The 25,945-nt window shown below is 40.4% G+C and overlaps 1 protein-coding gene across 1 annotated transcript in view; it reads left to right on the top strand.

Annotated features, from left to right (window-relative positions):
- rxfp1 (relaxin family peptide receptor 1) overlaps positions 1-25,945 on the top strand; it is a 138,751-nt gene that overhangs the window by 58,453 nt on the left and 54,353 nt on the right. Inside the window, 4 exon segments of the mRNA XM_048539259.2 lie at positions 8,007-8,078; positions 19,545-19,616; positions 24,875-24,946; positions 25,044-25,118. Coding sequence (XP_048395216.2) covers positions 8,007-8,078; positions 19,545-19,616; positions 24,875-24,946; positions 25,044-25,118 — 291 coding nt within the window.

Genomic DNA, 25,945 nt, shown 5'->3' with positions numbered 1-25,945 from the left:
TTAATTTACACCAACTATATTAGCAACAAATAAATACTTCTGAAATATCACAGTACACTATTCGAGTAAACAGGTTAAGATCCATGGTATAATATTGCATGTTATACAATTGAACCAATCCCAGCATAATGTAGTACCTTCAGATGATAGTACTACAAAATTGAAGGAGCGAAGATCATAGTAAGTAGAGAACATTGTTTGATTCAGGTTCCCAATGAGTTCTACTCTAACCCACCAAAAGAATCTTCTGTATAGTATAGAGCCTACATACAGACTGAGATACTAGAGGGTGCAGAACCGAAAGCAATAGTGTAGAAACAGGCCCTTCAGCACAACAAGTCCACACCGACCCTTGGAGCATCCCGTCCAGACCCATTCCCCCTGTGCAACACATGCCTGAACACTGCAGGCAATTTAGCATGGCCAACCCACCTACCCTGTACGTCCTTGGACTGTGGGAGGAAACCAGAGCACCTGGAGGAAATCCACGCAGACACTGGGAGAATGTGCAAACTCCACACAGACTGTCACCCGAGGGTGGGATTGAACCCAAGTACCTGGCACTGTGAAGTAGCAGTGCTAACCGCTGACCCACCGTGCCACAATACTAGTTCCTGAACTGAACAGATCTGTTAAAATTTGTATCAACTTAACTCATTGAGCAAGACAGTGTAATGAGAGATCCTTTTTTTTAAAATTCATCGCTCAGGGGATGAAGCTGGGCCAGCATTTATTGTCCACCCCAAGATGCCCCTGATAAGCTGGGTGGTGAGCTGCCTTCTTGAACTGCTGCAATCCATTTGCTGTAGGTAGACCCACAATACTGTTAAGGAGGGAATTCCAGTATTTTTGCTAAATGACAGTGAAAGAACAGAGATATAGTTCCAAGTCAGGATGGTGAGTGCCTCGGAGGGGAGCTTACAGGTAGCTATCTTCCCATGAACCTGCTCTCCTTGTCCTTCTAGAAGGAAGTGGTTGTTGGTTTGGGAGGCAGTGCCTAAGGAGCATTGGTGAATTCTTACAGTGTATCTTGTAGATGATACACAGTGCTGATACTGAGTTTCTGGAGTGGATGTTTATGAATGTGGTACTGTTTTGTCGTGGACGATGTTAAGCTTCTTGAGCATTGTTGGAGCTGCATCTATCCAGGAAAGTGGGGAGTTTTCCATCACAATCCTGGCTTGTTCCTTATAGATGGCAGACAGGCTTTAGGGAATAAGGAGGTGAATTACTCATTGTAAGATTCCTGGCCTGTGTTCTGTTCTTTTAGCAACTGCATTTATATGGCTAATCCAATTCAGTTTCTGGTTGAAGGATACCAACAGGCTGTTGACGGTGGGGGTTTCAGTGACGCTGATGTCATTGAGTGTGAAGGTACATTGGTCAGATTCTGTATTATTGATCATGGCCAATACCTGACACTTGTTTGGCACAAATGTTTCTTTCCACATATCAGCCCAAATATGGGCATTGTCCAGGTCTTGTTGCATTTGGGCATGGACCACTTCAGTGTCCAACAAGTCGTGAATGGTGCTGAAAATTGGACTGTCATCAGTGAAAGTCTTGAGGGAAGATCGTTGAACCAAGGACACTGCATTGAAGAACTCCTGCAGAGATATCCTGAGGCTGAAATATCTGACCTCCAACAGCCACAATCATTTTCCTTTGTGCCAGGTATGATTCTAACTAGCAGAGAGTTTTCTCCCTTTTCCCATTTAATCCAGTTCTGCTTGGGCTCCTTGCTACCACATTTGATTAAATGCAGCCCTAATATAAAGAGCAGACACTCTCACCTCATCTCTGGACTTCGGCTGTTTTGTCATTTTTTGGACCAATGTTTTAATTAGATCAGGAGCTGAGTTGCCCTAGTGGAATCCAAGCTGTGTTTCAGTGAACAGTTATTGCTGAACAGTGGCTGCTTGATAGCTCAGTTTGTGACACCTTCCATCACTTTACTGTTGATTGAGAGTAGATTGATGGGCCAGTAATTGGCCAGGTTGGATTTGTTTTAATTTTTGTACATAGAACATATATGGGCAATTTTCCACCTCGTCAGGGTACTACCAATAGGACCATACTGAAACAACTTGACTCGAAGCATAGCAAGATCCTTGAAGCTTTGGAGGAGACCGTGATGGATCATCTACTGGGCACATCTGGCTGAAGATTGTTGCAAAAATTTCAGCCTTATCTTTTGATCTGATGTGCCGGCTTTCCTTATCACTGAGATAAGTTAGAATTTTGGTTAGGGTCATGGCTGGTGGAGTCCCTTTCTTGAGTGAGGGACTGCAGAGCTCAGACCTGAGCCATTGCCTGTGGATTGACTCTGTCTGTCTATCATTTACTTTTTATGTTGTTTGGATTGCAAGTAGTCCTATTTTGTAGCGTCACCTGAATTTTAGGAATGCCTGATGCTGTGCCTGTCATGCCCTTCAGCACTCTTTGTTGAACCAGTGTTGATCTCTTGGCTAATGGTAATGATAGTATGGGGATATGCTAGATCATGACAGTTCCCAATTTTAGTGGAGTACAGTTCAGCTGCTGCTATGGGCCCACAGTGCCTGTGGATGCCAAGTCCTGCCTTGCTAGATCTTTTTTAAAATTTGTTCCATTTACCACTAGGGTAGTATTACACAATGCAATGGAGGGTATTCTCACTATGAATACAGGATTTTATCTCCCCAAGGACTGTGCGATAGTTACCAATGCTGTCATGGGCATATGTGTCAGCAGCAGGCAGATTAGTGACAATGAAGTATGTTTTCCCCCTTTTGTTGGGTCCCTTGCTGCTTTCTGCTAACCGTAGGACACCATTTATTGCCCATCTGTAAATGTCCTGGAGAAGTTGGGAATGAGCTGGCAACTTCAGTTGCTACAGTCTTTCAGGTGTAGGGACACTTACAGTTTTGTTAGGAATGGAGTTTCAAGATTTTGACCCAGTAACAGTGTAGTGCTTTTGTCATCTTGGTCTATGCGCTGGCCCTTAGCATAGGCTTGTAGCTGGCACCACATGTATACTTTTAAATTCCAGTTCTCCTTTTCTTCCACACTCAAGTACCTCTATCTTTGAAATTCAAACTTTCATGAGCTAAATTTTTGTCCAGTTTCACATTAGGAAAATTGAAACTATCATCTCCCCACCAATACCACACCACACCAAACTTCATACTCACTGGTTCCATCTCCTTCCCCAGATGATGTCTCATACTGAACAAGACTATTAGCATCTCATTCTAGCCCAACCTGGGTTTCTAGCCAAAAACCGCCTGATCCCAAAAGGCCTCCTTCCTTCTCTGTAGCATTGGGCAAAATCTTAATGAAATTGTTTACAATTTGGGATGAGGATCAGGTTAATTTCCAGATTCCAACACTGCATCGGTTCACAGACAGGGGGAGTCTTAAAAGAGGTGGTCAATTAAGAGGCTACCTCTCCATTCACTCTCCAGTTAAGGAGGGCTGCCATGTTTTCAAGCTGTAGTGGCCCCATCACACTGGACTGACAGCTGCCCCATGGGGTACTGCTGAGGACAAGAGCCGGCTGTGAGAGCATCTCAAAATGGACGCACTATTTAACTTGATGTGATAACAAAGTGTGGAGCTAGATGAACACAGCAGGCCAAGCAGCATCTCAGGAGCACAAAAGCTGACGTTTCAGGCCTAGACCCTTCATCAGAGAGCTGAAACGTCAGCTTTTGTGCTCCTGAGATGCTGCTTGGCCTGCTGTGTTCATCCAGCTTCACACTTTGTTATCGTTAACACTATTTAACTTCTTCACAAATGTTAAACTTAAATAGGTCACTCAAACCTTGATGGATATCAGTGATGGTGAATAGACCATTTCCAGAAGATTAGACAGAGAAGCCAGGTAAAGGAAGAGGTGGATCAGGCGAAAGGTAGAAATCAGAACTAAAGTCAATGAATTTTTACAGTTCATGGCAGGAGCAGAAGGGGATACTGACATGGTCATCAAGATACAAAAAAAATGTTGAGGGGGCCTGAGTAGAGCTGGAATAATGAAGTTTCCACGTATTCTACAAAAAGGTCAGGATAGTTGGTGCACATTTTATTTGTAGGAGCTGAGTGGAATTGAATATTGTTCACTTCAGACTTATTTACTCTCATAGCCACTCTGACTACATTTTCCATGCTTCCTGTATAGGCTCCATTCCATGCTCCGACTTTCTCCATCTCTGTTGCAACCTTCGACACCAGTGCTTCTGCCATCTTCCTTTATCCTAAACTGAAGATTCCCACCTAGCATGGTTTATTGGGCTTGATCCACTTCACACACCTTTGTTTTCACTCATTCCCCTCCCTCTTGGATCTATGATAGGATTCCTCTTCTCCACTCCGTCAGATTCCATATTCAATGAATCATCCTTTGCCACATCATCAAGCTGTGGCGTGATGCAACCACAAAAGACATCTCCTCCCTTTCAGCATTCCACAGCAACATTTTCTCCATAACACTCTGGTCCACTCCTCAGTCAGCCGTAACAGTTGCTCTCTTCTCACAGCACCTCTAAAATCAGATATAGAAGTTACCTCACATGTCCTTTCCAACTGCCCAAGGCCCCACAGACTCCTCTCAGGTGAATCACTAATTTTTTTGTATTTCTTTCAATTTAGTAATATATATTCTTTGCCCACAATGTAATCTCCTCCATGCTGGGCAGATTGCTTCATGAAATACCTCCACTCTGTCCTCAAGCATTACCCTGAGCTTCCAGTTCCTTGTCATCTTAATTCTCCACTTTGCTCCCATTCTAATTTTCTGTCCATAGCCTGCTGCAGTGTTCCAGTGAATCTCAAAACTCAAGTAGCAGGACCTTCCCATTCTACTGCCTCTGGACTCAACATTGAGTTTGACAGCTTTATGTCATATCTTCCGATTCTATTTTTGTTCCTTTTGCTTTTTTCCTTCCCTGTTGTTTGGTTGTTTTTCATTATGTTTCTTTTTTCCCTTCATGTTGCACTCTGTAGGTTTTTATGAAGCAATTTATGAGTCACGGGACACAAACTTTTTGTTTCTTTACTATATCCATTTCTACTGTTTTTGGCTACTGAATTATGAAATATTTTGCTATTTAGTCTCACCAGCTTCTACCCTATCACACATCTTCCCATTTGTTTTTCCTGCCTCCCTCCTGACTTACAGCATCTTATATTTTTATGTTGCCTCAGTTCTGATGAAAGGCCTTTAATTCTGCTATATATTGACAAATCTCACAGACAATCTAGTGCTGAAACAATAATTTAAACTTTGTAGCATGTAACAACCAAAATAAGACCCCTTAAGTAAGCCTCACAACTCAATTAACCATTACCCAATTAATGTTAGAATTTAGCCTTGATTCCAACCAATAATGTCTGTCTGTGGTGTGTCCAGGGTTCAATCCTTATGCAAAGCTGTTTTCCGGAGTTCTGCTAAACAGGGAATTGTAGTGTTCAATTTTTAAACGTCTTTCATCCTTCAGGTCCGTGATGTGATATTATTGATGATTCTTTAGGGTCCTTTTATCCAACATATTGATTACTCACTTGGGTCCTTGGGACTCCGGCTTGCTTCCTTGTTGGAAATAAATTCTTGGTTCCTTGTAGCATTTGGCCTTAACTGTCTGTTAAATAAAAAATGGTCTTTAAGTTCTTTAGCAGGTCAGTCATTTATCCTTGTGGCATGAGGCATCCGATTACAAAGCAGACGTCAAGCAGTTTTGATTATGTAGCGTCAACTCCTTATTTCCCAGACATGGCTGATTGCTTTCAATCTCTGTGTAACAGTTTGTCTTTCTCCCTTCACAGCTCATTCCAGACAGCTATTGCTGCTCATTTTGTTTGTAAGTTTATGTTTGTTGATTCATTCAATCCATGAACAGTTACAGGGTGGCACAGTGGTTAGCACTACTGCCTCACAGTGCCAGGCACCTGGGTTCATTTCCCCCCCTTGGGAGGCTGTCTGTGGAGTTTGCACATTCTCCCTACATCTGCATGGGTTTCCTCCTGGTGGCCCAGTTTCCTCAGTCCACAGTCCAAAGATGTGCAGGTTAGCTGGACTGGCTATGCTAAATTGCCCATTGTGTTCCCAGGATGTGTAGATTGGATGGGTCTGGGTGGGATGCTCTGTGGAATCCTTTCATTCTGTGTTACCTATGCCTTGTTCTTTTGTTATTGGAGCTACCATACGTATCACTTCATGAGGCACAAATACCCAGCGTGGACTTGGTGGGCCGAAGGGGCTGTTTCCACATTGTTAGGAATTCTATGATTCTGGAGTCCATGACGCCACAGGTCACCAACTTAAAATATTAATGTTCCTCTCCACACATGCTAACGTGATTAACTGATTTCTTTATAAACAGCCACCATTGTTGACCCTGATCTGTTCTACCTCCCAATCTTCCGTAGGTACAATGAAGGGCATTTTAGCTTCAGAGCATTCATGTCTCATGAAGTGATACTTATGGTAACTCTAATAACAAAAAAAAAGACATGGGTAACACAGAATGAAAGGATTCCACAGAGTTTCAATAGAACTCCTGCTTTCTGCATATATATTATAATTGTAGGCACTTGCATGTCTGAGTTCAAGCTATACATTTTGGAGGTAAACTCTGCTACACTTCCCCTAGCTACCAGAAGACTCAGTAAGATGGAAACAGACGTTTATACTGTCAGGTCTCATGACATAACATGGTAATGATACTATGAGCATGTCCATTAATTGAACATTGTATTCTGACTGAGAGACGTAACTCAACAGATGCTTCCAGATATGCTGAGTTTTGCCAGCTCTTTTGTATTCTTATTTCAGATCAGCAATATTTTGCTTTTGCTTTAGTTTTATGAATTGCTTAATTAAGATTAGAAAATCCAAAGTTTGCATTTCTTTCCTTATTATGAAAGTTTCTGAAGTCATAGGCCAGAAAGATTAATGATTTGCTCTTTGACATTTTTGATACTTGAAGAGTATGGAGTCAACTGAAGCCTCTTCAGAGCAGATGTTGTTCACTGTTACAATGATAATCAATCAAGCTGTTTAGTGCTCTGTTTTTATCAGGGTTCAAGCAATAATTTATTTGGCAGTTATCATCTTGTATAATCTAGCACAGTGGGTGATCAATGCTAAACTGAGTAGCTTAGAATTTTCACACGTTATTTATAATTTGATATCAAGTCATTAAATAAATACAATAATATTTGTAGACCGCATCAAATGTCATGTGACATTCTCCAGGAATCAGTCCAATCTATTAGCAAACCTCAATGGGCTGGTTAAGTGCAAATTATTGCTGTTTTCACTGTAGATTTGCAAGTAGGATTGAATGAGAAACGGTTGGCTACATGGCATTTAATTGAAATCAGCTATAAATTTGAATAATTCTGGTCTGATTAATATTTTAACCTATTAAATTTTTAACCAAATTGTTTCAATCTCTGAAAGTTGAGCTGACATAGATTAGAAAACTTGCAAAACATCAAAGGATCCAGATACATTATTGTCACCAACTTGTTGCTGAAAGCAATTCAAATGCTTTGAGCATATTGGTGTACAGGAATCACCAATGAAGTGCTGCCTTATGTGAAAGGAGGTTGACTCTTGAATTTTCCGAGAATTCTTCACCTCAGCCACCCAAGAAAAAGGATAAAAAACCAATGCTACCTTCTTCAATGAGCCCAGAGGAAGGAAAACAGAAATAATCAATCAATCTGACTTCAAGTTCTGCATTTGCTAGCGACTGACCAAATGGCAAGATGCTTATCTCTATGGAAAGCAATGGGGTCATGTAAAGGAAGAAAGAAAAATACGTATTACTTTGCAAAATGAATGTATTGTTGAATGAATCTGCAAATATACTTGATTTAATGGAGCGCTCATTGTTTTAGACCTAGAGCTATTAGGAGTGGCATCTATTTCAAATCACAAGTCATCTAATTCCTATTATTTTGGTTGCAGCTCCATTTGTTAATTTGACATTTTAAATTAATGACATTGAATTTTCTTTTAGAAGCCTTAGAAACAATGAAATTACATCAATTTCTGAACGAGCATTTAAAGGACTGCATATTCTGACTAAACTGTGAGTATCATTGATGTCAAATTCCTTCATCTCGACTAAGAAACTGAAGTTCCACAGGGATTCTCCTGATCATCTAACATAATTGTGTCAGAAGGTCCACTGTTAACAGATTTGACCAACCAAAGCCAGAAGTCACCAGCAGACAATGTATTGGCATAATTGTTGGGTTAATTAAACCACACAGTTTCTGTGGCCAGTTGTTTTTCTCAGGCTATGACAAATAAAAGGGTATCCAAACCTTTAACTCTTTTCCCATGCTTTATCCATCGCATAATTTTTCAGCCTTACTGCAAAAAAATTTGAACAGATTATTTTCCTGTCAGCAAAATAGGAATTTGAATGCATGTTACTGATCCTGAATTGAGTAATGCTGTAATTTTGATTATTATATATATGTTAGCCTATGAGCTACAGATTTAAGTTAACCTGTGAGGTATCACTACAGTTGTTAGTTTGCACATAATAAACCATTACCATCATTATCTTGAGAGACTCCATTGTACTGCATTGACCTTTGTACATGAAGCATGTTGCAACAGTTGATTCATACTTTGGAATTACTTTAATACATTAAATATTGAATTGAGGGGCTGAAAAATAACTAATATCCATTTATGTGCTGCATATTCTGTCTCACTAATTCAAGACATCCTTACTGTATTTCAATTTTGTACTAATCTTTAAAGTATAAAATAAAATACAATTGCCAATTCTCTGCAATTTGTGGAACAATTAAAAGTATGTTAATTGATCCATGAGGCAAAAGATTGATTGGTTGATTATTATCATCAACAAAATTTTGTGTATGGGGACACAGGGAATGGGAAAGGAAAGAACACTTCTCCCTGGTCCTTAGTAGAAATGCACCTATCTAGACTGCCATTTAATCCTGAAGAGGTGCTCAGTTATTGCTGCACCTAATTTGCAGAAGACACACATTAGCAGGCCCATGGCATTTCTGATGTTCCTACTATATTTTTAAATTTTAGAAGAGAGACACAAAATGTTTAGATGAATAAATTGAGACATGCTCATAAGTCAACCATTGAAGAGTTACATTTAACTCAAGATGTGATTTGTTTCTCTCTTCCCAGGCCTACTGAGGAAGAGGTATTAGAAATCCTACAGAGGGTGAAGATAGATAAGTCCCCTTATCCTAGGATCCTCTGGGAAGCCAGGGAGGAGATTGCCGAGCCTTTGGCATTGATCTTTAACTCGTCATTGTCTACAGGAATAGTGCCAGGCGACTGGGGGATAGCAAATGTGGTTCCCCTCTTCAAGAAGGGGAGTGAAGACAACCCTGGTCATTATAGACCAGGTGAGCCTTACCTCAGTTGTTGGTAAAGTGTTGGAAAAGGTTATAAGGGATAGGATTTATAATCATCTAGAAAATAATAAATTGATTAGGGATAGTCAGCACGGTTTTGTGAAGGGAAGGCCGTGTCTCACAAACCTTATTAAGTTCTTTGAGAAGGTGACCAAACAGGTAGATGAGAGTAAACCGGTTGATGTGGTGTATATGGATTTCAGCAAGGCGTTCGATAAGGTTCACCACAATAGGCTATTGTACAAAATGTGGAGGAATGGAATTGTGGGAGATATAGCAGTTTGGATCGGAAATTGGCTTGCTGAAAGAAGACAGAGGGTGGTAGTTGATGGGAAATGCTCATCCTGGAGATCAGTTACTAGTGGTGTACCGCAAGGGTCGGTGTTGGGTCCACTGCTGTTTGTCATTTTTATAAATGACCTGGATGAGGGCATAGAATGATGGGTTAGTAAATTTGCAGACGACTCTAAGGTCGGTGGAGTTGTGGATAGTGACGAAGGATGCTGTAGGTCGCAGAGAGGCATAGATAAGCTGCAGAGCTGGGCTGAGAGGTGGCAAATGGAGTTTAATGCAGACAAGTGTGAGATGATGCACTTTGGTAGGAGTAACCGGAAGGCAAAGTACTGGGCTAATGGTAAGACTCTTCGTAGTGTAGATGAGCAGAGAGATCTCGGTGTTCATGCACACAGATCCTTGAAAGTTGCCACCCAGGTTGACAGGGCTGTTAAGAAGGCATACAGTGTTTTAGCTTTTATTAATAGAGGGATCGAGTTCTGGAACCTAGAGGTTATGCTGCAGCTGTACAAAACTTTGGTGCGGCTGCACTTGGAGTATTGCGTACAGTTCTGGTCACCGCATTATAAGAAGGATATGGAAGCTTTGGAAAGGGTGCAGAGGAGATTTACTAGGATGTTGCCTGGTATGGAGGGGAGGTCTTACGAGGAAAGGCTGAGGGACTTGAGGCTGTTTTCATTAGAAAGAAGAAGGTTGAGAGGTGACTTAATTGAAACATAAAATAATCAGAGGGTTAGATAGGGTGGATAGGGAAGAGCCTTTTTCCTAGGATGGTGACGGCGAGCACGAGGGGGCATAGCTTTAAATTGAGGGGTAAAAGATATAGGACAGATGTCAGAGGTAGTTTCTTTACTCAGAGAGTAGTAAGGGAATGGAACGCTTTGCCTGCAACGGTAGTAGATTCGCCAACTTTAGGTACATTTAAGTTGTCATTGGATAAGCATATGGACGTACATGGAATAGTGTAGGTTAGATGGGCTTCAGATCGGTATGACAGGTCAGCACAGCATAGAGGGCCGAAGGGCCTTTACTGTGCTGTAATGTTCTATATGTGTTCCAGTACTTCCTGCTTTTATTACACAGCATCCAAACTAGTTTGCTTTTATAAAAGATACAGTATTGTCTTAAAGTAATACAAAGGGGCATACAGTATGAGAGTGCACTGATGTACATTTGTGCAATAATGCTGATTGAGATAACTCTTCAGGTACCTGCAACCCATCACCAAGCACCCTTTATTTACAAATACATACCTTTGGCTATAGCACTACCTTTTACTGAGTAAAGCACATAAGAGTGTCAGGATCCCTGACATTCAACCCTTTTAAGTCAAGAGGGGTCCCTGCTTGGATCAGATTAATTCCCCCCCCCCAATCAGAGAGCTCATATTCTGTGAGATCCATTGGGCTGACCTCGTTACAATCACTACACTGATTACAGTTATTTCCTACTTTATTTATTAAAATGTGTTATTGTGCTCAAATGGAAAAATATCAGGAACAATCTGTCAATTTTTTCTTCGTGCCACAATACTTACATTGATGCTTCAACTGGTAATAAGGAGTGTTTTACTAGGTTAACAAGAATTGACTATTTTCTCATTAACTATCTTTAATGCATGTGATAGAGTACTGTACTTACTGGGACAGGAAATATTGTTTTTCTATAGATCTATAATAGAATTTGGCTGGAATTGACTAGAAAAAAATGATAATCATTCAGTTCCAAGAAGGAACAGGAGGCTGAAGCAATAAACAGTAGGAGCTTTATAAAGGAGATCATAAATGTTCACTCTACAGGCAGCAAGTTTAGACGAAGTGGTTTTCCTACCCAAAATGGCTGATGACATCATCATTATCTCATGATCAGACTCAATCCACCATACTTACCAAATACACAACAGTAATGGATAAGTAATGAATATTGTTAACAGCAAGTTTTATACTTTCACCCCACAGTAAAGAGATAGAGTTTTGAAGACCAAAACCAAATTCATTGTGGGTAACACCTACAAATACTGCTATTTGATATTTTCAAGGTACACAATGGTAGTGAAATTTGGACTTGGGCAAAAGGCAAATGCAGAGAAACATGTTGTACTTGTCTTCACTGCAACTGTCAGGTTACCTTGATTTCTTGGATCCTCCTCACTTCTTCAACCAAAAGAATGGGGACAGCACCATGAAGCTTTACTCCAATATAATCAAATTCCTTTATTTGACCATAAAGTGTGGCCTACAGACATGTAACCATATTGTTGGTCATTGAGAAGTGAAGACGTGATTGTTACAGATACACAGGTGGTTATAATCCTTTATCTGCACATAGCCTTGACTTTGTGCTACTCAGATATGGATAAAAAGTGACAAAGAGGCAGCCAAATCATTGAAAATCACCATGTCAAGCACAGTCAAAGCTAAATGTCAAACTCTTCAAAAGCTTAGACAACTTGCCACACAGCATGATACCACCCCATATCTTCATCTTTCTTTGTCAAGTGACTTACAGGATGAATGGAGATAGCGCCATGGTTAAATCTTGAAGACTTTGGCGATGTCTTGGAATGCTGCAAATTCAAGCATCAAGACTGGTTTGATGAGAATGTTGAAAGCATCGCCCATCATCTCAGACAAAAAGCCCTCCAGCAGTCCCACAGTCAACAACCAAGCTAATTTCCTAGTGTCCCTACAGTGTGGAAACAGGCCTTTCAGTCCAACAAGTCCACACCAACCCTCAGAACATCCTACCCAGACCCATCCCCCTGTAAGCCACCTAATCTACTCATCCTTGAACACTATGGACAATTTAGCACAGCCTTATATAAACAAAAGTTCTATGAGCTTTTAAGAGAAATGCAAAATGACTGGTGCAATGAAAATATTGATGACCTGCAACATCTCTGCTGAGAGGCAGGATTCATGTATTTACAATATGTTGAGGTCTGCGTACAGTTCACCCATATTTTTAGGAGCAAAGTTAGGCTATCTGGCCCCATCAAGTCTGCACCACCACTTGATCATGGCTGATGTTTCTCAAAGCCATTCTCGTATCTTCTCCTCGTAACCTCTAATCTCCTTATCAAGAATCTATCTATCTTTGCCTTAAAGACACTCAATGACTTAGCCTCTCCTGCCTCCTATGACAATGAATTCCTCAGATTCAACACTGTCTAACTGATGAAATTCCTCCTCAACTCAGTTCTAAAGTGTCCCTTTGAGGGTTGTGAAGCTGTAGAATTCATTTGAGTTAGTGATTGGAGAAAGTGGGATAGATAAGCAAAGGGCAGGTACATGAGATTTGGATATTGTTCACATGAAGAATTAACACCAGAGCCTGGTTGGCTGATTGGTCACTTTTGGGTTGTAACCTAAACAAGCTTATCTCAATGGGTCCTAATAAATTAACTAGTTCAGGTGAAGGGAATTCTACATGAAAGTGACTCCATCTACTCTGTATGGTATGCCCTTCAGCAATCCCAGCCACCCACATCCGTGTACTCACCTTCCAGTGTATAATCTGATCTTGTTCCCAGGTGAACTGCTTCATCTAGTTCTCCTCCAGTTCCAGCTTGGTACCTGTGACAAGGTTCCACACGGTAGACTAATCAGTAAACTTAGGTCGCTGGGATTCAAGATAAGCTTGCCAATTGGGCACATAATTGGCTTAATGGCAGGAGGCAGAATGGTGGTGTAGTGTTGCTTTACAGACAGGAGGCCTGTCACCAGTGGTGTTCCATGGGGATTGGTTTTGGGTCCTTTTGTTTGTTGTTTGTATAAATATGGAAGGATGGTTAATAGTTTGTGGATGACATCAAAATTGATGGCATAGTAGACAGTGAAAAAGGTTTTCTAAGATTACAAAGGGATCTTGATTAAATGGGTCAATGGACTGAAAAATGGAAAATGAAGTTCAATCTGGATAAATGTGAGGTATTGCATTCTGGTACAATAAACAAGGGTAGAGCTTATACACTTAATGGTAGGGCCTTGGGTAGCATTGTAGAACAGAGGGACTAAGGGTTCAGAAGAGGTTCACCAGGATGCTGCTGGATATGGAAGGTTTGAGTCATAAAGAAAGGCTGGATAGGTTGGGACAATTTTCACTAGAGCATGGAATGTTGAGAGGTGACCCGACAGAATTCTGTTTATGAAATAATTATGGGTCTCGATAGAGTTAATGGCGGCTGTCTTTTTCCTATGATGGAGGATTTCAAGTCTAAGTGGCACATTTTTAAGGTGAGAGGAGATAGATTTAATATAGACATGAGAGGCAAATTTTTTACAAGAAGCGTGGAAGTGAAAGTGGTGGATGTGGGTACAATTACAATATTTAAATTACATTTGTAATTTCATTACATGAATAGGAATGGTTTGGAGAAATATGGGCCAGGAGCAGGCAGGTGGGGGTGGCTTAGTTTGGGATTATGTTTGGCATGGACTGGTTGGATCGAAGGGTCTCTTATTGTGCTATATGAGTCTATACATCAGAACACCTAGGTTCCTCTGCACCTCAGAATTCTGTAGTCATTCTCCGTTTAGTGATACTTTGCTTTTTCATTCTTCCTGGCAAAGTTAACAATCTCACATTTTTGCACATTATATTTCATTTGCCAGATATTTGAGCATTCCACTGGGGATAGTGTACTGACATGGATTGGAAAAATGGCTGAAGGACAGGGAAGTAGAAATTAAGTATGGTCATTTTCTAAGTGACAACCTAGTAGGGTACTGCAGAGATGAGGGCTCAGACCCCAGCTATTAATGATTTAGATGATGGAATGAAATGTATATGGTCAAACTTGCAGGTGACACAAAGCTGCGAGGAGGATGCAGAGATCCTTTCGTGTGATTTGGACAAGTTAACTGAGTGGACAAATGCAATCTATAAAGTATAATGGATATAATGTGTATAAATATGAGGTTATCCACTTTGGTAGCAAAAACAGGAAGGCAGATTACTGTCTGAAGGGTGACAGATTGATAAAGAAGGATGTCCTTACACAACATAACAAAGTGTGGAGCTGGATGAACACAGCAGGCCAAGCAGCATCTCAGGAGCACAAAAGCTGACGTTTCAGGCCTAGACCCTTCATCAGAGAGGGTCTAGGCCCGAAATGTCAGCTTTTGTGCTCCTGAGATGCTGCTTGGCCTGATGTGTTCATCCAGCTCCACACTTTGTTATCTTGAATTCTCCAGTATCTGCAGTTCCTATTATCACTGTCCTTACACAACAGTTGCTGAAAATAAGCATGCGGGTGCAGCAGGCAGTGAAGAAGGCAAATGGCATGTTGGCCTTGATAACATGAAGGTTCAAGTACAGGAGTAGGAATGTCTTGCTGTAATTGTAAATGACCTTGGTGAGACCACACGAGGAGTATTGTGTTCAGTTTTGGGCTCCTTATCAGAGGAAGGATATTCTAACTACAGAGGAAGTGCAACAACGTTTTACCAGGCTGATTTCTGGGATGGCAGATCTAATGTATGAAGAGAGACTGGATCCAATACAATATTCATTAGAGTTTAGAAGAATGAGTGGGGACCTTATCAAAACGTATAAATTCTAACAAGACTAGACAGGGTAAATGCAGGAAAGATGTCTCTGATGACCAGGAAGTCCAGAAGCAGGGGTTACAAACTAACAATCTTGGGTAGTCCATTTAGACCTGAGATGAGGAGAAATTTCTTCATCCAGACAGTTATGAGCTGATGAATTCTCTGCCACAGAAAGTTGAGGCCAAAACTTTGAATGTTTTCAAAAGAAGTTAAATACAGTCCTTGAAGCAAAGGAATCAGAAGATAAAGGGAGAAAGCAAGAAGGGGGTACTAGTGTGGATGATCAGACAAGATCGTATTGAATGGAGGAGCAGCCTTGAGAGGCTACATAGTCTCCTGCTTCTACTTCCTCTGTTTGTATTTTTTTATGTTACTAATGTTCTGATCAGCCACTGATATTCATGCAATCATGTTCTTTTTCCTTAAGTATGATGCTTTTCTTAATATCCTTAGTCTGAGATTATTAATTAATCCTGACACATTGCAGAACACCATATCTGGTATAGCCTGTTCTTGGTTCAGCTCCAGAACATGCTGCTCTAAAGAAAAATCACAAAAATGATCTTACTATAATTAATGAAGAAGAGTGATAAGTAAAATTAGTAACATAACAGAGTATTAATGATTTGTCTCTCATTGTACCAAGACATGCATCCGTCCTTATGCTCTGATTAGAATTCCTCCTGTACCCTGAATTTGAATGGATGACAGATCAAGAAACTCAACCTTCAACTGTGGCTTAGCATTTGAAAGAATAGATGCACCTAGATGCAATAGATGTATCTAAGTTAAAATAGGTTTGCCTTTAACCATAATATCTATACACCAGAAATCACCTGCAGAATCTTTAGTGCCAATGCCCAATTTTTGTCACAAATGTTTGAGCCCTGAAGTATCAATTGAAGGCTTTAATGACATTTTCATATTTAGCAGTTTAGCCACTAATACATGTTACATATTGTAGTTGGCTTACATTATGTTGGGACAGTGTCCCTTTAAGAGATGAGGCATACTAATGATTCTTCAGTCACACTCATCGGCTGGTTCTGACTTGTATTGAGTTTTTACAGATTGCACAGGTATGGAATAAGATTTTACTGTTAGCTCGCAGAAAATGACAAGTTCACTTGTTCTTCAGTTCTCTCTGGAGCCTAGTAACTGCCCAGTACAGATTGGTATATAGCTCATTAGCCCGTATTTTACAACACCCAAAATCCATCATTACAGCACAAAATTACCTCATTACCCTGACAGCCCACTTCCACCATTGCCTGAAGTGGAGACCCATCACATTGAACATAGAATTATACAGTGCAGAAGAGTCTCTTCGGTCCATCAGGTCTACACTGACAACTTCCCACTTCCCAGTACTTAGCCCATAGCCTTGAATTTTATAGCATTTCAAGTGTTCAACCAAGTACTTTTTAAAGATCGTGAGGTTTCCTGCCTCAACTACCCTCCCAGGCAGTGCATTTCAGAAAATACGCTTTGTAGAATCAATGGGCTGACCAATCTACCACTCTCAATGATTGGTAGGATTTGAACCCAGGACATCAATGCATTACCTGGATCTCTGTATTAACAGATTAGTGATAATACCAATGGATCATTACCAAATTGATTTATAATTATCCTCCTTGTCCCTTGAATTCCAACATTACACCTTGAGATGCCTATCTTGCTCCTTTGCACTGCTATTTAATCATAGATCATAGAATCCCTGCAATGTGGAAACAGACCCTTCAGCCCAACAAGTCCACACTGACACTGAGAGCATCCCACCCAGACCCATCCCCCTATAACCCACCTAATCTACACATCGCTGAACACTACGGGCAATTTAAGCATGGCCAATCCAATTAGCCTGCATATCTTTGGACTGTGGGAGCAAACCAGAACACCCAAAGCAAACCCATGCAGACACAGGTAGAATGTGCAAACTTCACACATTCACCCGAGGGTGAAATCAAACCTGGGCCCCTGGCGCTGTGAGGCAGCAGTGCTAACCACTGAGCCACCATTGAGGCAATAGCGATGGCCAGAATCAATAACACTCCCAGCACACCGCCATAGATTACTATACCCTCAAATTCTTTTTCTGAGCTCTCCCGATTCTACTTCCACTCCTACAAATGCCTCTGCTTTCCCTCCACAATCTTGACTCCTTCACCACATCTGCCATTTACCACCCATCTCTTGAATCCACTTGAAAATTTGGCAGAGAGATGACATTCCCACTAATTTTCTTACCAGCTGCACAGGCCTTGGAATCCCATGCACACTGACAGCTTCTAAATCAGACACCAGTACTGTGATCAGCAATAACCGTATGTGGGAAATTACAGCACTGGACACCTAGGACTGTAATCACCCCAGACCTCTGTTTGACTTTGAATAGCATTTAGACATGACTGTCCAGACACCTGACTGCTATGTTAGCAACTTCCAGGCTAACAATACGGAATTCTGCGAACTGGTAGGGTTGACCGTATGTTTCTGTCTACAGAAACCCCAGCCTCATATTGTACTGGGACAGATCCCCTGACCGTCAGCTTTCCAAACAGATAACTGACTGTGTCAAAGTCCCTGGATTGTGTGCAGACTGTGTGGTTATAACTGACTTTACTGGGACACTTTGACTGTACTTAGGTATATTTCCCAGCAGATTATGATATGGCCATTTGTTTGAATGAATATGCAATATGTTATGCAGAAAATTAGCACATGCTGTAGGTGTTAGTGATCCCCCAACTCAGGACAATTCCACTCTGATGGACAAAGCAAGGAATCTGTCTGAGAGTCTGTGCTAAAGAGCAGTAGTAAAAGCTTTTGGCACTGGTTGAAACAACAATGTGCTGACAGGCATGGTACAGCACAGCAAAGCAAGGCATGAATGGTGCAATCATGCAAGTAGGTACTAAGCCAATGAGCCCTAAGAGACCAAGTGAGCAGACCTGAAGTGCAGCCTGGTCCATTCTATGAAATGGGTGCCTGTCCCTGCAAAGTATTCCTGCTGCAGCCTTTCAGTGGTAGTTACTAATGCACCCTGCAATGCACATCTGTGCTGCCAGTGTATCAGAGAGATGTCATGATGGTCATGATGCATTAGCAGATGCTGGATGCCAGTGTTTATGGATGAATGGTGCAAATGGCTGGTGTCCATGGATCATGCCCTCTTCTGTTATTGCCCAGTGTCCTGTATGGAGTTCATTTAAAGCAAAAGGTGAGCTGAATCCACCAGGTACAACAAGCTCTAGTTTTCTGGTCCAGTTTTCCTGGCATCTAGCTTGCTTGGTGAAAGATGGGTTAATAAGGAGAATTATTGCTTTAACAAGGAACTTAATAAGCATTGATTCCCATCACTTGGCATTTTGCTACAGCCCAGTCCGAAACTTACCACATTGCTTATGAAAAGCATAACATATAGAACAAGATTATCTCAACATCGAGATGGGCCTCGCCAGCCTTCATGTCCAGTTCTACCACACTCTTCGCCATTGTCCATGTCTCTTAGACCCATAAAAGCTTTTGCTAATTAGAGAGAGAATGTTATTATGTTGATATACATAGTATGTTAGCTCATTTAGCAAAAGAACTGCTACGAACATGCCATTTTAGACCCACATAGTTAAAATCTATCTAACAGTTTGATGGTGCTAAGATGTAGAACTGTGCCATTGTTTGGTCATGGATTGGAGAGAATGATTTGTTTTAAATGAAGCGCTTGTCATAATCACGTTTCAATTGAGATTAAGGTGTATTCTGTACTCTTGCAGTTGGCATGTGATATTTTGAATGCTACATTTTCAATAACTGTGTAATCAACATATTTGAAGTGGAAAAAGCCCACATCAGCTTCTCCACAGATGGCATCATTGATCATAACAAAGAATACCAGTTAGTTACTTTAAATCCCCGTTGGATTTCAGTACTTTGTTAGCAAACTTGTCATGCTATTTGCTATTTGAAATTAAGTTGCTTATCTAAGAAACATGAGCTGAATTGAGTAATTATTTGGAATCTGATCTTTGTAAACTTACTGTATATTGTAATAATCTGGAAATCTTAGTGATGAGGAGAATTACCATCAGGGTGGATGGTATTACCAGGGGTATGTTTTGTCAGAAATTTGCACCTGGCTGCCATGGTGTTGGTACGTGAATGTAGACCATTGATGTATATGCAACAAAACATTTACATCATCTATAGTTGAGAACAACAAAAGGTTGTACAAATAATAAAACTGAATGATGTAAAAAACACCACATTAAACTGATATATGTTTCTTTGCAGGTATTTGAACAACAATCGCATAACATACCTGCCACCAGGTGTGTTTGAAGATCTCCATCAAGTCGAATGGCTGTAGATTCTTTTACTTGTCTCTTTAGTATCAATGAAAACTTGGAAGAGATGGTTTTCCTCCACTTTCCTCTTGTTATCTGAAGTGCATTTTTCGCTTGATTGTGCACATGACATGAATCTGCTATGCCCTGTCAATAACTATTATTCAAAAACGATCACTGGATTCAATAGGCAGAAGTCAAAAGATGGTACTAAAGAAAAAAGTACCACCTTTAATCTCACAGCAGCAGTTTAGTCCACAACCACTGAAACCCACATTTTAAGCTTGGTTAGAATATGGTATGAGATACAGTTACTAGGGGTATTTCCTGATTTGCATCCACTTGACAATCTGAATGAATATGAATTTGGACAGGCAGTTGCACTTCTCCTATTTCCTATATTTGTTTGGCACATAAATACATTATATTCAAATTGAATTCCCAGAAAAACCCTGAGTGCTTTACAGAAGATCTGATACGACAGGTGTCACCATTTTTTCCCTGTTTTGCTTCTGGAAACCAAATGATTGTGATAAAGGGGGGGCAATAATTATGGGTGAATTTATCTATGTATAAATAGGAAATAGATTGGTAATAATAGTTTTGATAAGGATTTCATAAAATGCTTCTGAGATAGTTGCTTAGAGGATCACATTCTTGAACCAATCAAAGAGCAGACAATACTAGATTTTGTATTAAGTAATATTGTAGATAAGGTCATTGAGACCTACAGTACAGAGAAAGGCTCCTGAGTACATAGCACCTGTCGTGGTTGAAAACAAACACCTAACTATTTTGATTCCATTGTATAGCCCTTGGCCCACAGCCTTATCTGCCCATAGAATCAGAGTGACAATGTTAATTAATGATCTCAGAGCAAAGACAGACAGTGACCACAGTATGATTGCATTTTATTTCCAGGTTGAAAGAATTGGTCTTAGACTAATTTTAAATTTGTTAAGGGTTACCTATGTGTCGGCATGAAAGATAAGCCAGCTGAATTGAACTGGGATATTAAGCAAGGGGATGGATCAGCAGAGAAGCGCTGGCAAACATTTAAAGGGATATTTCAGAATATTCGGAACAAGTAGATTCTTACTACAAAGAAAGATTATTTTAAAAAAAGCAAAACCCACCATCTGTGGTTAACCAAGCCAGTTAAGGACAGCATGAGCCAAAGGGAAAAGCATGCAATTATGCAAAGGTGATGACAGGTCAGTATATAAAATCGCAGACAATGAATACATTGTTAATTAGGGAAATAAATCAAAGCATGGGAGGAAACTGGCTAGAAATATAAAACAGGCAGCAAGTGTTTCTGTAGGTATCTAGCAGTTCTAAGTAAAATGAGTGTTTGCCTTCCAGAAGGTTAGATAGGGAGTTAGTTGCAGATGCTAAAGAAATGGCAGGTATAATGAATAAATATTTTATTTATTGAAGGAAGAATGGAGCTGGTGCCACTATAATCACTAAGGAAGTAAACTTATGGAGCTGTGGCTTGCTAAATCTGTGGGTCTTGGTCACAACTCATTCTTCTAAAGTCCAACAAGTATTGAACCAACTCAATCAACTTGCCTTCATTAAACAATTTCCTAATTCTAGGAATCAGCTTAGTGAGCCTTCTCTGAACTGCTTGCAAAGCAATTATTTCCCTTTTGAAGTAAGGAAATCAACATCGCACATAATATTTGAATTGCATTCCTGCCAGTGGACTGTACAATTGGAGCAAGAATTTCCTACTTTTACGCTCCATCCTCCTTGCAATGAAGGGTAACATTCCATTTGCATTTCTAATTGCTGTACCTGCATGCCGTCATTTTGTAATTTAGAGACACATAGATCCTTCTCTATCACACCGTTCTGCACATTCTCCATTTAAATAGTATTGTGCTTTTTCTGTTCTTCCTGCCAAAGTGCACAATCTTACATTTTCCCACATTATACTGCATCACTCAATTTTGTGCCTTCTCACTTAAACTGTATTATACTTCTGTGTATCCTCTTCACAGGTATCTATCTTTGTATCGTGTACAAACCCAAATGATGCTTCCTAATGCTGTTGGTCACTCTTTCCATCGCTTTGCTGATGAAAAAGAGTAGATTGATTTAGACATTTTGTCCTGTCTTTTTGTGGGTAGATCCACATCTGAAAATTTTCCATATTGCTAGATAGACATCAGTGTTTTAGCTGCACTAGAACACCTTGACAAAGGGTGAGGCTAGTTCTAGAGCACCAGATGAGCAAACTGACCACTATACGGAAAGCCATTCAAACAAGGACCGTAGCAGTAGTCGGGAACACATGGTCAAATGTATCAATATAATTCTCTAAAACAGAAGCCCTACAGTGTGGAAACAGGCCCCACGGCCCAACAAATCCACACCAACCCTCACAGCATCCCACCCAGATCCATTGCCCTATGCCTTACCTGATCTACAAATCCCTGAACACTATGGGCAATTTAGCATGGCCAATCCACTAGCCAGCACATCTTTGGATTGTGGGAAGAAACCAGACCACCCAGAGGAAACCCAAGCAAACATGGGGAGACTGTGCAGTTGAATGCATGAGTTCAGATGGCTGTGATACCAAAGCTCAGGACATCTGCTTTACGCTGCAAACAAACCTGTAGTGGGAGGGGTGGATCCATTGGCACATATGATTTTCATAGGTACCAAAGGCATAAGCAGAACTAGGACAGGGATTCCGCTCAGTGAGTGCGAATAGCTCCTTCAAAAAGGAATACCTAGGGATCAGTTAGTTCAATTGGCTGAAGATGCAGAGCGATGCCAACACACAGGTTTAATTCTTGCACAAGCTGAGGTTACCATGAACACCCCACCTCTGAACCTCAATCCTTTGCCTGAGGTGTGCTGACCCTCAGGTTAAACTCACCACCACTTATATCCATTGGGACAGAGCAGGACTGTGAGGACTTTACATTTACCAGACTCAGATATGTTCTTTTCATCAGATGTTCAAAAAGTATATAGCTTGTAGTAATATGCACAGCATTCTTTGCTGCAAAAGAATAGTAGCCAGCTGTTCTTTCATTTTAAAATTTAGCACCCATGCAGCACATTTTTCTTGAAAGCTTCTTTAACTACACTACCAAATGTTTTTGGATTTACATTTGCTGTCAGGAAATAATACCATTTTGTTCCATAAAATTTTATAACAGAGCCAAATAGAATTGAATTATCACATTCAAGTTCCTCTGGTAATGCATGGCAAGTAAAGATATACCATAACTCAGCTACTACTTCTTCATGACAACAAAATGTGAGGCTGGATGAACACAGCAGGCCAAGCAGCATCTCAGGAGCACAAAAGCTGACGTTTCGGGCCTAGACCCTTCATCAGAGAGGCTGATGAAGGGTCTAGGCCCGAAACGTCAGCTTTTGTGCTCCTGAGATGCTGCTTGGCCTGCTGTGTTCATCCAGCCTCACATTTTGTTGTCTTGGATTCTCCAGCATCTGCAGTTCCCAATATCTCTGATACTACTTCTTCATTATTGTTTTGTTCAATGGACATTGATCAAATTTGAATGTCTATCAAAGAGAATCAAGAAGTTGTAATTTCCTTTTAAATTCTACCTGATTGCTTTGAAATAGTCAAGTTATTGCCCCCACCGACCCAACTATGGTCTCCCTTCCTCTCCCCCAATAACTCTTAAATTCTTCCCTGCCTCTCACAATTCTCAGCCCCCTCCATTTGATGCTGACAGTGCTTATCTCCCCTTAGTCCGCTGATGATGCATATTTTCCTGATAATGCTCCCTCATTCAATGCACTCATTAACAGCGCTAACTGTTATATCATTGGCCAGGCAGGAAGCATGGATTCAAGAAGGTCGGTGGGAAGTGGGTGTAGCTAAGGGTGAACACTGTCCTGAGGGGAGGGCAAAGATCATTGGGACTGGAGGGAGGGGGTAGTGAACATTGTCAGTGTCAGGGTAAACATTTTTAGAAGAGTTTGAGCATTGGTGGGTGAGTGAGAGAGGAGGGTGAACCAGAACAAGGTTGAACACTGTTGGGAATAGGAGGCAGGAAAGCATTGTTATGGTTGCAATTGCTCTTTGGCACTGTAGCTGATTTATCTTGAGTTTTGTTGCTGAACAGGCTTTGCACCCACTGTGAAGAGTTTTAAGTAAACCCATGCAAAGAAAAACAGGTAAACAACTGAAGTCTTTATGTTTTTGGTCATCTGATCTCATTGTGAAGTTGAATTGATAGCAATGCGAGCAGAGTGAAAAAAGCCATCAGAAATTTAAATATTCTGCATGATCAATGCATATGTGCCCCTCTGCATCCCACAGAGCAGCAGAGACTTAACTTGAGGCATTCACCTTTCTACATGGGAAGATTTAGCCCAACATTGCAGGTGAGTGGCTTCTCAACAGAACTGGGAAAGAAGTTGTGCTGAAGTTTTGAGCATGGATGGAACAAAGACTGAAGAAAGGTCTATAATATTGTGGAAAGCAAGAGAATTTGAATAACAGAAGTTTGTTTTCCAGGAAGGAATGCTAATGCAAGAAAATAAACAGAGAAACAAAATACATGCCTATAGCAAATGTTTCACTGTCTGAAAGCAAAAATGTTACAGGCAATCTGGTCAAAATCTCCACAATCCAAACAAATTACTCACCAGGAGCTAGCTGATCACCACAGCCCTTATTGTCCTTTGCAGTCAATGCATTTATACTTTAATTTCATCTCACTGCTAAGACCTGTTACATTAGGAGACACTTAGAAGAAAGACAGTCAAAAAGACAGTTACATGTTAACTGATAACACTGCACACTATGACATGTGAAAAATAAATTACAAACTACATGGGATATTGTTTCTAAACTACATATTTCGCTCTGTAGGGACCTGCCTAGACTGTATTTATAAATGTTATGCCTAGATCTTTTCCAGTTTGTGGAAATGCATCTGGATAAGGACCCAGAAAGAAATGTCAGTGAAAATTGTAAATGACACATTGATCTGACTCATTGCATCAAAATGTACATTTATTTTCAAATGTTTTCCAACCCCTCTCCATGAAGGTGAAGGATAGAGGCTAGATAAGGCATCTCAATATAGTAATGTCTAAACTCATACTCCATATGATAGATGTTGGTTCCTGTATAGTTTATCTAATCATATTATTTCAGACTTCTGGCCCTGTACTTAATCTCATGTGTATATATATTTTCATTAATACATATATATCTTTGCTGATATCCAGTCCATTGTGTAGAAGTAACCTTTCTCCAATTCATCCTTTCAGAATTCTTGAAAACAATAGAATCCAAACGATTTTCCCCCAAACCTTCCTAGGACTCAAGTCAGTTGTTCTCTTGTAAGTTCTAGCATTCACCAATACTGATTCAAGCAATTTAAACAAAGATCCGCCTTTTATTGGTGTGAATTGATTGTTTATGGCTCTATTTTTCTAGAGCTTTGCTGAACAATTCCTTCCATCAGTTGCCTGATAAGCCTATCTGTCAAGAGATGCCCAATTTAAACTGGCTGTAAGTATTTCATTTGTAAATCAGAACTCCAGTGAATCTTCAATCCATTTAATGACTGTGCTGATGCATGATTTAAAAACATCTGGAAAAAAATCAAAAATTAAATTAAAACACACTACAGAAAATGCTCCTGAGATGCTGCTTGGCCTGCTGTGGAATTCTCCAGCATCTGCAGTTCCCATCATCTCAGAAAATGCGACTGTCTTACTTAACAGTCCTCACTTTAGTTCTAGTTACAAAATGATGAATATGTTCTATACAAAAACATTATATTTACAATCTTGTAATAGCAATTAGAGGATCTTATGCTGTGCATGGAGTGGGAGGTGAGGAGAGCAGATGCACTTACTTGTGCAGGAAGCAAAATGTCAGCTTCTCAATGAGGTAAGTAAGTAAGCAATACAGTTAGGGCGCTTTGACGGCGGATCAACTTCACAACAGGAAGTAATAGGAGCAGGTGAGGTAGTTTTTCTGGTAGACTTGAATTGTACACAAATAATTATTCACTTTATCACTGTCCAGTGCACAGTAGACTAGAACAAACCAAAGCCCTTCAGACCCATATTATTGTTCATCTTTCAACTAGTGAAGGCACTAGAATGGCATCTTCGGGATGTCAATAGCCTGTTTTGTTGTGTTATAACCCTATGTTCTTTCTAAATTTTCCTTCTGTAACCAACATCTAATGTCAATTCTTAAAATTAGTCAAAAAAGATGGGATTCTGTATAAGAGTTGTGATTCAGAGAACACGCCTCCCCACCCCCTCGCTGGGGAATCAACCTTGCAGATGGCCGGAATCAGCACAGATTGGGATTGTCAGCTGTTT

This window comes from Stegostoma tigrinum, chromosome 1 (genome assembly GCF_030684315.1).
Source record: "Stegostoma tigrinum isolate sSteTig4 chromosome 1, sSteTig4.hap1, whole genome shotgun sequence".
NCBI classification, from domain to species: Eukaryota; Metazoa; Chordata; class Chondrichthyes; order Orectolobiformes; family Stegostomatidae; genus Stegostoma; species Stegostoma tigrinum.
Note: the sequence above shows the minus strand (reverse complement) of the source record. Positions and strands in the feature narration are given on the sequence as shown.